Raw genomic sequence first — 16,897 nt, 5'->3', positions numbered from 1 at the left:
GATCTTGTACATCAAATGCAACTGACAGAGGAAATTATTACCACATGTTGAATTCTATATTGTTATAAAATAAAGTGAAATTCTGCTCAGTCTGTAATAAAATTTCTTTGTCATGAAGCAGAGATTAAATGATTTTATATAGTCTCACAACTGCATACAATGTTGAATGAATTTGTAGAGGAGATCAGTTGGATTGATTAATCTTATTGTGGATGCATACCTGTATTCTGTTTTTTTTTATATTCATACTAGCAGATAGCCCAACATTGCCTGGACAAAAAATAAAAACAAACATTATTTCATACTTCTAACCCTTATATTATATAAATCAAATACTACAATATAATATAACTATAAAGTTATCTTACGTAAGGGTTTATCACACCAAGAGAACAATCTAACACATTTTAAAAATTCTTTCCTCCTCTACTGTATACAATGTGTTAGATTGGTCACTCAGTGTGATAAACCCTTACGTAAGATAACCTTTATAGTTATATAAATCAAATACTATAATATTGTATAACAAACATTAAAACAAACCATATAAAGAAATTGGTTATTTTATTCTACCATTGTCACGTTTTTTGCAATACTTGGGTGGTATAAAATGGCACAATTTTATTGGTCAAGTAGACAACAACTGAAAATACAGCAGCGTAAAAATTTAATATATTATATTATTTTGTTTCTGATGTTAACCGTAACAACCAAATATAAAATGGTAATCTACCAACGAATCAAATTTCATGAAAAATAGAGCAAATATTTAAATTCTGCACCCTGGAAAACCACTTAAAACATTTTATGCTGGGTATCTCTTATGCAATTTTCATATTCGATTGCCATCATACCACTGGGTCTGAGAGAAAGAAGGGACTGGAAGAGGGTTGAAGTTAATTTGGCCAAAAGTAGTTGTTGGCTTCCTCCTGGAAGTGAGGATGGTCAGCGACTACCCATTAATTCTGGTCTACTATTAATATTTGAAAAGTGATTCATGTTGGATAGATTGTGATGGCCCTGCTCATGATGAAAGTTGCTTACCTGAACATCTGAAAGACTTGATATAAAATGTGTTTAAAGAAAAAATTTTGTAAAAATGCAATAATAATTGCTTTTATGTGATCCCATATAAAAATTGTTGAAACCAGGTTGAAAAAGTAAAGCTCAGCAAAAACATCTAAGTAAAGGAAAGTTTTGAAAATTGTGGCATATGAATAGTGCACATTACACAGACTAAACCTACAGGAAGTTTTGGATGAAACAATCTCACCATGATAATAAATATGAAATATAAACATCAGCACAAAGACTTTGTACCTTAAAATTGTTTCATGTACTGTACATTAATTTGGCTGAACATTAGAACATCTTTAAGCAGTACCAGTGAAGAAAGTTTGGAGCAATGGGTTTGAGTTAATAAGGGAGATGAAATCAGGGGAGGGGCAGGGTATTCAGTTTTGTGGTAGTTAAGTATGTCCATGTGAATATTGCATTTATAGAAAAATATTAGAATTGGTTTGGTTGGTTTATTTGGTTATGGCAATGCAACACATGAGCAATCTGCCAAGGAGGATGCATCTCTGGAAGACTTATGTAAAGCTGTCCCCTATTTAGGTGTTACTAACATGAAGAAAACCCAGAAAACTGCACGTGGCCAGTCTGTTGGCAATGCACAAACCTGTGACTGACTACCGATGTTCAGGGGTTTTATTCACTTGGTTACTGGAGGGTACTCATTGGGATTCATGGTGAGATTGCATCTTGAGAAACTTATAGATCCGTAAATTCTCAAAATTAGGGACAGCTGTCTGTCCCTAATTTTGAGAATGAAGTTAAGTAGATAAATGTTGAGACCAGATATAGAAAGCATAGGAGGTCCCAATTATCTATATTTGAATTTCTGATGGAAACCTGAAGAAGTCACATTATTTCAATTCAAAAATTTCCCCCCAAACAGAAAATGAATATATAATATATATAAAATTATATTCGTTTTTGTAAGAATTATTTACTTTATTAAATTTTTTGCCATTAGATAGCACTTCATGTAAAGCTAGAAAATTGAATGTTGACAGAAATTGATATGTAGAAATCTCAGTGGTGTAGCGTGGGTGTCAGCAGCCCGGGGCGGACGAAAATTTCGCCGCCTTTTTAAATAAAATACGGGGAATCCCTACAAGTCAGTACAGTTTGTCAGTCGCTACAATGAGCAAGATGTCATTATTATACATTCATTTAAAGAAAGGAGATTCCCCAGTTTCGTCACAGAATAAGTAATGAAAAATTCCGTGCTCGTTTCAATTGATCCGAATCGTAGGCGCGACAAAAATATGAAATGAAATGGCCACTATATTTTTAAAATTTTTAAATCTTATTTTCAAATAAAAAATTAAATGAGTCTGAAAGTGTTCTCAAAAAATGTTTTTTCACTAAATTATTAATAGTTCTTTGAATTTTTTTTTAACACAATGAGTTTTTATTTTGTGAAGATTTTGATTCATCTAAATGATTAATATAAACTGATTTTCATACATATTTTTCAGGTTAATCACTTCACTTCCAGTTGTTGCTCAACACCTGTTGGTGCTTTTATTTGGAACATTCCGTGCCATTGCTCAGGCAGCAGATCGTGCTCAAACTGGCATGTCTTCTGAAGCTTTAGGAGTCAGTGTGGCTCCAAGTTTTTTTCAATCTTGTGTGAGTGATGGAAAAGTAGCTAGAATGGAAGATGTTATTAGATTTAAGGTATTTTCTTATATTCAAAATTAAATTGCTTTATGAATTAAAGAAGGAAATTATTTTATTACAAGATTAAAAGTGCTAATATTAAATGGTTTTATTTGTTGAATGTTTGTTTTTTTATAAATTACATTACATTATGATATTTGCATAGATATCATGAAAACACATTTCTAATATTTTGCATTATTTTATGTGAATATACAGTACTATGGAAATCAGATGTCTGATAAGACTTTTACTTTAAATGTAATGAAATAAATAAATATGACAAAGTTAAAAACTTTAATTATAATCATTTAAATGCTTCTATGTTATGTTTAAAAAAAATCATTATTTTATTGAAACCTTTTTCAACATTTAGTTTTTTAATCTTTCAGATTGCAACTAGAATCATGAAATTTTTGATAGATAATTTTGGTGTTAGTAATTTATTTGGAAGAGAGAATTATGAATATTATGCACGGATTACTGGCAGGATTTTGAAAGTGGAAGAAGATTGGATCTTTGCATTTCGCTACCCACCGGATACACTTATTTCACGTAAGAATTATTGAGTTTACTAAATTTATCTTCAATTCCTTTAAAACATTGATAAAAATAATACTGCAGCTAACTTCAAGTATTTATTAATTACATTTATGATTTTAGAATTAGTTTTGTCAAAAGTTCTTTAAATTAACAAATGAAAGCTAGATTCCTTTCTTACTTTTTGAATAAAAAGAGTTAATTTAAAAATCAAAACAAGGTAAACATAATTAGTATCTTTTTGAAGTTTACATAGAACTTATTGTTATCTCTATCTCTACGATGGTGATGTAGCTATAACAAGGCTCTGCCTGTGAATTTTGAAGCCTTTATCTATTTCTAATCCTGTTAAACAACTTAACATATTACTAGAAACTTCTGTTTTGTTTTTAAGATTTATTTCTTAAATATTAAGAGAAGTTTCCTCTCTCTCCAATAACACAATAAAAATGAAGTAAAAACATTTTTTAAATCCATATTAATATTTCTTATTTTTATTATTATAATAAAAAATTTGTGTTATAAGATTAAGAATTTTTAATGTTTCCATTAAATGAGGTATTTCCTTCATGTTAGGTACATACATTATATGAAAATATCAATATATGGCTGCTTAGGGTCTTATTTGATTAGACAAATATTGAAGTAAATAGAAATTATGAATCAAATATTTCAGTTAAAAAAGGAGTATTATCTCTGCAATAAATTGAAACTTTATAAAGGTTTCTCAATTTTAGATAAAATATGAGCAATATTTACTGTCATTTTGTGAACAAATACTGTATTAAATGAATCATAATAAACATAATGAAATATATTCTCTTATGATTCATTTTATGGAAAATTAAACATCAATGTACATTAGTAACAAGATTTCATTGTGATACTGTAAAATGTCTGTTTTTAAAAGATGGCCATCTTAAGTAAAAAGGGATAAATGGGATGAAACAGTCAAGGCAACAGTCAAAGACTATAATTCAGCATTATATATTTATAGCAAATGAATGTTTTCAACTATTTTAAACAGTTGAAAATATTTTCTTTAAATTTATATGCAGAATTATAATAAAAATAACCTTTATATGATGGTTATAATAACATGTAGATTTTTTTTCAGAATTTTTAATTTAAAATGAACTGTTTTGCAATTCTAGAACATTATTCAGCATTTATGAATAATTTATAAATTGTTTGTTAATATTGTTATTAAGTACATAATATAAACTAATGAAAGTAAACAAAATTCATTTAGGATGATCGAAAAGAAAATAGGTTTTTCTTTGAGAAAAAACAAACTCCCATGTAAGCAGGTAGTGGTGACCTAGATTGGCAGCACTGAATGGTTAAAAGGATGCACAAGTGCAAGATAGTTTGATGTTGCATTTCCAAATGGGATAAGGTTAGAAAAGTGATCTTGTGGAGAAGTCATAGCAAATACCTAACTTTATTTTTATGGTCCAGAAAAATTCTACCAGCTGAAATTCATTGTCATCTTAAGGTCTAAAGTAACAATGTCGTGTCCCATCAAGGTGTTGCAGAATGTAAGTGAATGAACCCGTAGTGTGTCCAAGCTGCTTAATAACAGAATTTATTGTGAGAATTGATGAACTGGTTGAGAATACAGGCATATCATTTTGTGGCAAATAACCTTTCAGTTTGGCATAGTTTGTGGAATCATACAAATAGGTGAGGGAAAAACTTTCTCCAGCAAATTATTGTTACAAGTGATATGTGGCTCCATTTCATACCCATCTGAAAGGCTGCTACTATGGAATAAAAATGTTCCTCTTTGCCAAGAACATTGAAGTACTTCATGTAGTTTAAATCAAAAAATAGCTACTTGTTTCCTCTATATATACTTTAAAATAAGATTAAAAGCATATAAATTTTATAAAATATAAAAATCAATACTCAGCTGTTTGGAGCCATCCATAAATTATGTAAGGTATTTTGGGGTGGGTGGGGGTCAAGGATTTCTTATGATTTCTTACTCGGGTAGGGAGGTAATAAATCTTGTCTTACGTAATATTCTTATTTTTATTTTTTGATCTCATTGAGTGGTGGAGTTTTGAATTTGGCTTCAATTTGGCGGTTTCTATTAAGAACACTCATTGTCTCGTGTGACATAATAGAATAATAATACTAGCAGACACTCTCTCTATACATATTTTATCATTGGAGAAAGGCCGTGTGGTGGTTTCTCTCGTTTTTTTCTTTTATTAGAATAAGTCCACCACTCCTATGGGTGTATAACACTAAGAATACATAAACCAAAATACATGATACAAAGTGAACAAAAAATTAATATTTGGCTTTTAGTGAAAACTAAAATGTAAAACTAGAAATTATAAATTAGTCTTTTTTTTTCCATATTTTTTTGAACATAATTGTAAAAAGCATCAAACAGTGGCTTCTGAACAAGCTTATTGAGTGTACATGGCCACCTGAAACTAAGCGTAAAGATTTCTAATTTCAGATAAGTCTATCTTGATCGTAAATTGGACAGTGATAGATCATATGGTCAACTGCGTCTAGGTTTTCTGTAGAGCAAAAGCAAGAGGCAGTTTCTGCCTGGCTATATATCAGCTTCTAAAATTATCATGCTCAGTAAGTAGTTAAGCAGTAGCAAATGTTAAATCTTTAAGTGGTGATGAGAACCTGCATTCAACACTAGGAAAATAGTCTTTTATTCTACCAGTTTTACTACTCAACCATTGTTGATTCCACTTTTGCATAGTGTTGTCATGAGTATAATTAAGGCTACTACGTGAGAAAGGGATATGAGTAGTCCAAGTCAGTGTCCTTTGCAGCTGATTTAGCCTCAAAGTTGGCTTTTTCATTTCCTAGTATGCCGGTATGGCCAGGAACAAATATAAAAGTTATCCTATTAAAAGATTTTTAATATGGTGCTGGATATGTGATTTTATTGCTATTGCAATTGAGATTTAATAGAGCTTTTAGGACAGACTGAGAATCACTGTAAATGTTAATAGACAGAGTTTTGTTTGGTAGTGAAGTGGCCCACTGAACAGCTTGGTGGACAGCATCTTCAGCTTGATACATGGATGTATGTGTGGGTATCTATATCTTCTAACATGTTTTGGGCAAAATATGTCAGTTTGGAGAAAGATATAGATACTTGAGCTGACATGAAGGGGTGCTTTTGGACCATCTGTGTAGATATTAATGTCTGCATGGTTATCCATAGAGGAAGCAGATGACACCAAATGTATCCTGGGGATAACCTTGTTTGCAGGGTGTTGATTAGAGATAGTAGGGTAATTGCAATGTGGTAGCATATGAACAGCTGTAGATAGGAGTAGAGACCATTGTTGAGCCTTGATGTTTGTAGTTCTGATGTAGTAATTTAGAACCTTTTCTATAATACATAGTGGCAAAGGAAGGAGCTCTGCTAGTATCAGAGAGGCATTAGTAGAAGCAGTTCTGCACCACTTTGAAATTCTGATGGCAAACTGTCTTTGACGAGAGAGTAATTTACTTGCTACTGAATTTTTACTAGTTACATGACCCTAGCTAGAGGCCACGTAAAGTAGCATTGGTTGTATTGCTCCATTATATAGTTTTACAGCGTTGATTTAGTTCCCAGGTGCACCTAGCACATTTTAGCAGCATGTAGTTTATTTTCTTGGCCTTAGCCAAGATGTAATCAATATGGCAATGGAATGTGGTTTCTCTCTAGTCTCTCTTGTTTTATTTTGTATGACGTTTCTGTTTACACATGCACTAGCTGGTCGATCTGTCAAAGTTTTTTGTGTTCTTTTGTGAAAATTAAAATTTACATAAAAATGAATATGATGTTGATTAATGATGATGATAATAAAAAGATTGTTGATAATTAAAAAATTAAATTCTTAAATTATTTATTCAAATTCATTAAATTTTTATATTTTTAAATTTGTTCACATAGCCTTTTATAAATAATAGTACATATTAATTAACTAATTAATAATTATATATTTTGGACCTAAGGTTTTTAGGGTTTCATAAATTTTTTTGTTAAAATCTTTCTATAAAATTATGCATAAATATTACTAAGGTTATAGAAGGGGAGGGGGAATCAAAGAAAATATTACGGTTTTTTGCATGGGTGGGTGGTCTAGAATGGCCGAAATTGCCCTTATGTACTTTATGGACGGCCCCTTTCAAAACATTGTAATCATAATTTTTACTGAATTTTTCACTATTAAAAATGAAATAATTTTAAACAAATTGTAGGAACATACAGATAAAAAATAAAATTTAAAAACATAGAATAGAATAAATGGCAATATAGGAATATAAATTGATAGTTCGTGGAATGGTAATAGATAGAGGAGCATTATAATAAAACAGAGCACAACTATTTACTTCATTGTATATCAGTGATTAGTAATAGTTAAGAATGGGGAAAAAATGGGGAACTTAGAATTAAGGTTACCTCTTAACAGTTGTAAGTAAATTTTAATTAAATGAGTTAAACTTCTTAATAAAGTTAAATGAGTTAAATTAAAAAATTAAATCAAAACTATTTTATTTTGTGTTCATAAGAAAATTTTATGATAACTCCAACTGAAGTTGGGTGTATGCCTGAACATATTGGGGAAATATGAGATGATGATGTAAAATAATAGTAAAAGAATCCTGACCTTGGTGTAATAAGTTTGGAAATAAAAATCATTATTGAATCAAGAGTAGTGAATTAATACATGAAAAACTTAACCAGACAAGAAGTGATCATAGGAAGTTCATTTAAAATTTAATGTGATACCATTTGCTAGGCCATGACTATCTCATCTGGAACTCTGTGGATGCCTAGTCCCAAAATTTACTTTAGTGGACTTTTTGCAATGCAGACACATCAATAGTTCCATTTTATATTGCAACATGTTAACATGCCATTAGGAGAGAACATCCTTGATTCATTAGCCAAGGCAATATGCTTCTCTGACAATACCAAACCACATTTGGCATACCAGATTGTTCATTTTGTTTTCCTAGGAGGTTCATTATCATCTCTTCTATACAACTGAGATCTTGCTCCTAACCTTCATTTTTCCATATTTGAAAGAATATATATGCAGGTAACATTTCACTGTTGAAGTGAATGCAGTTGCCACTGGGTGGCTGTAGCAACAGGAGGAAATTTTTTTTTTCTGATGGGATGAACAATTTGGTTATTTTATGATAAATGCCTGAACAAGATGGACAAGTTTTTGAGACATGCAGGCTTTATCTGAAAGCAATATTCTATTTTCATTCTCCATAATAGTGTGGTGTTTGTTGGCTTTGTAAAATTACTTTTTGGTCACTCCATGTATGATTATTGTACACATCTTATTGTCATAATTACTCTTGTCCGAAGGTGACCTTTAAAACCTATTTCTTGAAAACCAAACCAGTTAATTTGATAGTTTTCCATAAATTAAAATACTAATCAATAAACAGAGGCAGAAAAATTTTGTGATAAGTGCAATAAAAAGCATGTTGGGAGTATGGTAACCTAGTTGTAGATATAAATGCAGTTTGATTGTTACAAATTGCACTGTTTTATTACAAATAATTTGTAAATGTATTCAGTAAAAAAAACCTTAAAAATGTTAGGAATAAAACTAATGTTCTTTCATTTTAGGAAAATTTAAATTTCATAGTATTGTAAATATATGAAGCATATCAGCAACATTGATTGTTACAAATGTATATCATCTTAATCATAAATTTCTAGTTTACATTTTTTATTCTTAAATTCAAAATGAAATACACTTGTTTTCCAGAAAAATTGATGGATTGCAGGTAATAATTCTTAATCATTATGAATTTCCTTGATTTTGTTACAGTTCACTGTCAACTTATTTGAAATTCTGTTTGCAGCATTGTACAAATTCATCATTGTCTTACTTTTAATCTATTTACCTTCATTCTATTCTTATATCAAGGTTGATTTAATGATTATAATTGTGCATTTTTACAATAGATGTAATAGAGTATGATTATAAATTTTAGTAACTTATATTGAAAGTATATTATAAATTTACATAGTGGTAGAATGAATTTTTAGATCTTATAACAGTTTCACTATACAGTGCTTTTGGAAATTTTGTAATTTGAAAAAATTTAATTTAAAATTTTAGTTAAATATAATGACAGATTTATAGGAAAATTATTTGAATTTTATTTTGTGAAATTTTCAAAAAAAAAAAATAACTTATATCTAGGTAAAGAGTCTCTACAGGCTGAAAAATCATGGTTGCAACAAGAAGCAGAACGCTGGGGACTTAGGTTTAATTTAGAAGGTAAGATTCATTTTATTTTGCACTTTTTAAAATGCAATCATGATCAGAAATTGAGACTTCTTTTTTAAAACAGACTTTAGCAAAATAAATCTTGTACTTTAAAACAATGTTGCAGGAAATCAACATTATATAACTATCTTTGTACTTCGAATATAACTCTAAATGAATTCATTTCTAATGTTAATTGATAAAAATGAAATTCAGCATGAAAAATGCCAGTCAATAATAATTCATTTACAGATTTGAAAAGTTTTCAGTAGTTTGAACAAGAAAATCCATTTCATGTTTTAAACTTGCCTTACTGTGTGGCTAGCTAGTTATCATCTACTTCACCTACTTCATTGGTATTCTGTATTCAGACTCTCATAATTTATCATTTATTGTTGTCCTTCATTTCTTTGCTTATTCTGCTTGACATTATTAGAGACTTAGTGAAAATTGGGTTTTGCCCTAGGTGCTGGATGCTATGCTTCACATATGTTGCCAACACCTCACTATTGCCTGTCATCACCATCACCATATTCAGTATTATTAATTTCACATTCTATTCATTCACTGTTTTTTCCAGCTTGTCTTCATTTTATAGCCAGTACACTTCCCATTATTAATTCTTCTCTTTTTAATTTGGATTTGAAACCAGTCAGAGTAAATCAAACTCTGGTAGCAAGGGTAAGGCAACAGTACCTTAGCAATTTTAATATCACATTATATCAGGTACTGTGTCTTTTTGCTTATTAGTTCTCACTAGTTAGCAAAAAAGAAAGTATTTGAATTACTAATCATGTTCAATGAAGACTATTTATTTCTTGCTTCAAACATCAACAGACATTCTTTATTCAAAAGTGATTCAATTTACCTTTTGTCTGTAGAAACTGAACTTATTCTAGGACTCATTCTAAATATAATACAGTAACAATATACTTATATTATATATACATAGTATTTATTCTTTGCCTAAGGACTATATGATTCTTTTTCTTCATATTGTTTAATTATAACAACACACCAATTACTCTTAGATAGAAAAGGCTACCTAGCCTAGGATTATCTCCTACAGTTATTCCTGCCTTAAAACAGTGTTTTATGCCATTTCACTTTTACAAAAGACCTACATTAGTATTTGTTTTTGCTAACCAAAAAGAAATCCAAAGAGGATTTTCACATTTTTGAAAAATGATGTAAAGCAAAAATAGCATTCAATTTGTTTTGCAATAAGCCATTTTAGAATCACTGCAGCCAAGCAGTAAGAGTATTTCAGTTTCTTCCTTGGAAACTTCATTCAGCATCATGCTGCCTTAGCTTTGAACTGTCTGTGACTATCTGTTTTTTATGTTTAGGACACATTTTGTTAAGATGCACAATAACTAATGTGTAAAAAGCCTAAGATATAAGATAAAGCTTAAGGATATTACTTAGTGTAAAACTGGAATAACTGCTTCAATCATGATAAATGAAACACATTGTGCATATGTTGAAATTGCTTGCATGTGCCAAAATTTCTATTGGTTCTGCTAGTTGCAAAGTGGTCTTTTTAATTGGCATTCTGTAATGGATATAGTGTGTTGCTTGAGTAAATTGATTGGTGTACAAAGATGGTACTAAGTTATCATTGCTTAAAAAATCAGTCTTTTCAATGAGCTAAAACAGAAAAAATAGATAATAGTAATGAAAGTATTACAAAATTAATTTAAAAATGGTTACAGATTGTTGATCAGTTTTTAGATGAAGACAGTTTTACAACTTAAAGATTACTTATTAGAGAGAATACTTCTGGTGTAGTTTTCACTAGCTGCACTGCACTTAAATGCACAGCCTACATAAAGTAGAAATATATCATATTCCTGCTTTTACTATGTTAGTATTGTAGGTTGTCATTTAGTAACTTAATTTTGAGTATAGGAACACTCAAAATTTTCCCCGTTATAAATTACTAGTAATTTTTCTTCGTTTTATGCATTTCAGCTTACAAAAGTTTTCATAGGAATGCTCTATTTTTGGTTAGCTGGGGGAAACTGGTATGCATATTAGAGAGTTACCACCAGGTTAAGGGAGCCACAAGTTACATAAGTTTAAGAACCACTGCAGTATAGTTTTATAATTTAAGTTAAACTTAAATACTTAATTAATTTAAAAGTTTTAAAAGTAAACTTAGAGAAATAATTACTTGCTCTTATTTTTAAAAATTTAAAACATGTAGCAAGATGGAATTAATTATATAAATTTAAAATTAATTATATGGAGCTAAAATATTAAAACATAAATACAACATACATCACTGACAAATTATAAGGAGTAAATTTTTCTTTAATTTGTGCTAGTGAGATTGAAAATGATAGACAGATAATTTTGATAATTTTCATCTTAAATCTGTCTTGTATACAAAAAATTTCTTACATAAAATTTGTAAGGAGCAGAACCTGACCTTATTTGAATGTTTTTTTTAGCTGGGGGTTTTTTTGTTAGGTAAAGTCTCTCTCCCTTTGCCTATCATTAAAGTGACTTATCAGAAACCTATTTAGGAATGCATCATCCTATTGAACATGTTCACAAAGCTAACAAAATTTCACATAAGACACATGGATTTCATTTAACTTTTGATTTACAGAAAACAATGGTATAGAAAAATAACACCAAAACCTTTTACATAAAGTTTAGACTGGCATATCTCCTGTGCTCATTTATAAATTGATTGATAGTTATGATGCACCTACCACTATAAAAGATGTGATGAGTAGAAGTGTATGATTGGTGATTAAGGTGATGGTTCTCATGAGTGATGAGAGAATAGGATTGTTGATTTGTGGAAACCAAGTTGTAAGTGCAGATTTTTTAATATCTGGAACATTTGTTAAATTTTGTGTGCTAACTGGACACTAAAAAAATCATTTTTTTTCTTTTCCTTATTATTATTAACTGATGTGAGTTTGTTTTGGTAATCAGTGTTTGTCCCAATAACAATCCAGATCAGCATCTTTCATAGAACAATCCAGAACAATTTTTCATATGTTGGGTCTAATAGAACCTACTTATTAGAAAGCTGCAGAAGATGGCAGCTTCCTGATGTGTTAATTTGTGCATTTTCTCTTGCACTTAAAAATAGTTTTATTTTATGATGATCATCTTTTTGTTGATTTGTATAACTTTGACTACAAAATGCAAGTAAATTAGGTAAAACCTAATAATTACAGAATGGTATATTTTTAAATCTTAGACACACTGAAATCTTGTTACAATTTGTTTGGCAGTACTGTAGTTGTATTTTTTGTTCATAAAATTACTGAATAAGTGATAACAGTTCTGTATAAATATTTCATTCTTTTTAAACCAAATCTTGTGTAGCTGTAATAAAAAATGTGAAAAATGACTTACTCATTTTTAATGAAATTTTTGCATAATTTATTAATGTTAAGAAATTTCAGACACTAATTTGCAATCAAATTAGACAGAAATGATCCAAAATGTTTTTTCATTGAAATTAGACTTTGTTGAAATTGCTGTAGACTTGATCTTTAATGAGATTCAGATCTACAGTTTAAATTTAGTTCATACCAACAAAAAATCAAAAGTTTAGTATTATATATATAATAAAAATTCTTTATGATTAAAAGTTAAATTAGATTTATATTATTTTAGTAGTATAGAATAACTTTTTTAAATTTTTAATTGAATAGCTATTTCAAATCAGGAAGAATGTCAAAGTACTCCAGCACTAATTCATAGTGGTGATCCCATGATTCAGATTGAGGGACCAGCCCCAAGTAGTAGCCTGACTAATCTGGGCGAAGCATATACTCGACTCAGTGTTTCTCTGGAAGAAAATGGTATTTATCAGGTAAGTATAAATTACATTTTGTAATGAAAATACTGATTCTGTAAAATCCTTATTCAGATGATTTCATTAAATGTAATTCTTAAGAGGAGAATTGTAAATGATGGTTTAAATCCAACAATTCTATTCTATTACATTTAACTCAGTCCAATTATTAAATGTATTACTTAATGTATTTTATCTAATGATTGCTTATCATCTATCTGTAATGTTTTCTTCATTTTTTGTCTTTAATGTTATAAAATGAAGAAATGTTTAATACTGTCAGATGTATAAATTATAAAACCATATTGTCAGATACATTCTACAGACTTTCTATGTAGTATTTGACAATATGGTACTTCTCAGACTTACATAACAAGTCTGAGAAAGATGAAAAAATATTCATAAATATTCCATTACAGAGAAAACTAAGCTAAACTAATCTTAACAAATACAAAGTAATAGAACAGAAGATTCAAGGAATTTGATAATCCTGCAGTTCACTCTTGACTTGGTGCCCCACCAGTCTATGACATTGTCAAGTTTGTAGCACTGCCAGATTTCTTAACTTCTTTTTGTGAGTTTTGCTTTCACGTGCTGATAAACCAATATTGCCTGACTATTTTAATTATATTTGTTATTTTAATTAAAAATTAGCATAAATAAATCTAGCAATATTTGATTTAATATCTTAAACCAAATATTGCTAGATTTTTATTTTTGGCAGTTTTAAGATTTATGAATTAACAAAAATTCTGGTAACTGTGCAAGTGATAAAACCCCATGAATACATAAATTCAAATGATGGCATAGATAAAAATTATTTAAAAAGAATGCTATCTTGAACTGTTAGTTTTTATGTAATATTATGTATATTTTGAAAAACTGGGCTGAAGTTGTTTTATCTAGATGTCATTTAGTCTCTCAAAATCCATAAATTATATGAATAGATCATCATTATAAATTAAACTGGTAATCCTATGAATCCATAAGAATGAAATAAACATGATTTAGTACATTCAATGTTCATTTATCTTTTATGGTCTTGCTGATGTGATCTGAAGCACAACTCAAACTGTGCTTTGTTACATTTTATTTCAAATAGAAATGATTTATTTTTGACATTATCTAATAGCTAAGGTTTGCAAACAAGTTCTTTACTTGTATTCAAAGCTTTCATGTTCCCTAAGATTGTTGCAAAATGTGTCTTTGTCAAATCATTAAAGTTGATATTTTTGAAAAGATTTAAAATTACTGTTAATTTTGTTGAATTTTACCTATTTTTATTAATTATACTTCCTAAATAAATTTTTTTAGATTTCCTCTCCCTCACTCTCACATTTAGCATTGGATGAATTGAAAGCTGTTAATAGATATGCAGAAAGCACTAAGTCATTGACATTCTTGCCACAAGTTCATGAACGTCAGGCAGCTAGAATGCGAACCCGCTCAGAATGGTTTCTAAATCCATCTCTTTGTTCATCTCTTATTCCTGCTGTTGATGCTGATGAAACTGGTTCTGTAGTTTGTAAGGTACTTAAATATTTTTTTAAATTATTTTAATTCATTTAATTTTTGGTATTTATAATTATATTTGAAAATATTTGCTTTAGATTTTAAACTTGGATGAGAATAAATGCCCGTCGGCATCCTCAAGTGTATCACTAAATTCAAACATCCCCTCGGGAGGAATTGAAAGAGAACGTCAACTTATACGTCGGACTTCTAGCAAAGAAAAGAAATTAGTGAGGAGATCTTCTAGCAAAAAACAAGATAAAGAAAATGGGAACAATTATACGAGCAGCAAACATGGAAGTTCACATTACGGTTTGCCGTCGTCGAGTGGCATATCATATGAAGGGAAATTACAAACCACTGCCAGTCCTAAAAGAGGAACAAGTGGAACCAGTTCTCCCGGGATCACAGAACAAGACTGCACCGAAGTAGATGTACAAACTTTTCATGTAACTCTTACATACAAACCTCGAATATAAATATTATTTGGTCAAATTTTTTTATATACAAATTTACCATAAATTACGTGCTGCTAGTATTTGCGAAGAATTTTTACATAAGTGTTTTGATCAGTTTTTGTTTTCCCCAAAAACTGATTTCATATTACATTTGATTGAAACCATACCCAATATTTTAAAATAACTTTTTGTATTAAAACAGAACTTTTTTTGCCTGAAGGGGAAGTATAATTTATCTGATTACTTTTGTTAAATTTAGCTTTACAAATACATCTTAAAACATTAACTAGTTCTGATTGAACACCTTTTTGTGCAAAAATTATTTTAAATTTTGAATAGTTAACTTAAATAAAATCTGTAAATTGTCTTTTTAGAAAATTAAAATTACATTCCACTAAATACCTTTTCGAACCTGCAGAAGTGCACGGAAAATTGAGCAGATCAGTCAATTGACAGTTTTGGTAAACAAATTTCGTTGATTCATTTGTCCAGCTTTTTTATGATGTACAATGTATACAGTATTTTAAACTTTAATATTCTACTTCATATACAGTATATATATATGCAATAAAATTATACGTGGTGAGTTGTTTCACATAAAGAAAAAAGAAAAAAAAAACACCAATTTAATATGTATTTATTCTTGTTGAAAATTTTCACACCTTTTAGTATTTATGCTATGCAAAAAAAATATATATTTAAGAATGGAAATTAGATTTCTATTCAGCTTGTTTAATTAGAATTAATACATTCAATGTATATTTGATTCTTGTAATAATACCATTGATTTTATTGAGAATTCATTTTTAAATATTTTAAATGTTTTATTAAAAAAATATATATATATATAATATATATATATATATATATATAAAAAACCTGAAAAACTTTAATGTATTTTTCATTTTTCAGAAATTTGTTTTTACAGCCGCTTTATTAAAAGTTTATACTTCGATACATTGTGTATACTATGAACTAGACAAGTGAAAAAATAAATGTTAAAATGCTTATGTCTAAATAAACAGATATAAAAATGTAGAATTTTTATATTTGTCAACAAATAAGTGCAATTTGTTATTACTTTATATTAGCTGGAAAATTATGGGAGTCAAATTACTTCATAGTTTGAATAATTAGACACTTGTAAATTTTCTTGGTTAACATAATAGATTCATTCCTTAAAATTGTTAAGTTTTCCATACAGCACTTTTTCAGATTTATATTATACTGATAAAAAGGTATTTAATACAAAAACTGCCTTTTAATGAACTGTATTAAACAAAAATGCATTAACCAAGGACTGTCTATTTCCAAAGACTTTCTAAGAATATTGTCATTTGATTTTGTAAAAAAAACTTTACAACTGTAGCTGTGAAATTAAAGGATTCTTGCCACTAATAATTGTATAATTAGTATACAATATAAATGTATAATTGTAATGCGAGGCTGCTTAATGACTTGTGTTAAATCATCTGGATGGCCACATTTTAAAATAATTAGGTTTTGATTTTAGCAATTGAATTTATCAAATATTAAATATCCATTGAGGCATG

The 16,897-nt window shown here is 29.1% G+C and overlaps 1 protein-coding gene across 2 annotated transcripts in view; it reads left to right on the top strand.

Moving 5' to 3' along the window:
* RhoGAP71E (Rho GTPase activating protein at 71E) overlaps window positions 1–15,381 on the top strand; it is a 34,336-nt gene extending 18,955 nt beyond the window's left edge. Inside the window, exons 6-11 of one of the 2 annotated variants that reach the window (XM_067263517.1) lie at window positions 2,547–2,748; window positions 3,123–3,285; window positions 9,483–9,560; window positions 13,232–13,392; window positions 14,689–14,904; window positions 14,985–15,381. In XM_067263517.1, the coding sequence (XP_067119618.1) occupies window positions 2,547–2,748; window positions 3,123–3,285; window positions 9,483–9,560; window positions 13,232–13,392; window positions 14,689–14,904; window positions 14,985–15,365 (1,201 nt within the window). In that variant the 3' untranslated portion in view covers window positions 15,366–15,381. The remainder of the gene's footprint in view (window positions 1–2,546; window positions 2,749–3,122; window positions 3,286–9,482; window positions 9,561–13,231; window positions 13,393–14,688; window positions 14,905–14,984) is intronic. The other variant, XM_067263519.1, reaches the window with a different exon arrangement.
* Window positions 15,382–16,897: the final 1,516 nt, after the last annotated feature.

The sequence above is a fragment of the Centruroides vittatus genome, unplaced genomic scaffold, assembly GCF_030686945.1.
Source record: "Centruroides vittatus isolate TY-2023 unplaced genomic scaffold, ASM3068694v2 contig_1777, whole genome shotgun sequence".
Lineage (NCBI taxonomy): Eukaryota > Metazoa > Arthropoda > Arachnida > Scorpiones > Buthidae > Centruroides > Centruroides vittatus.
Note: the sequence above shows the minus strand (reverse complement) of the source record. Positions and strands in the feature narration are given on the sequence as shown.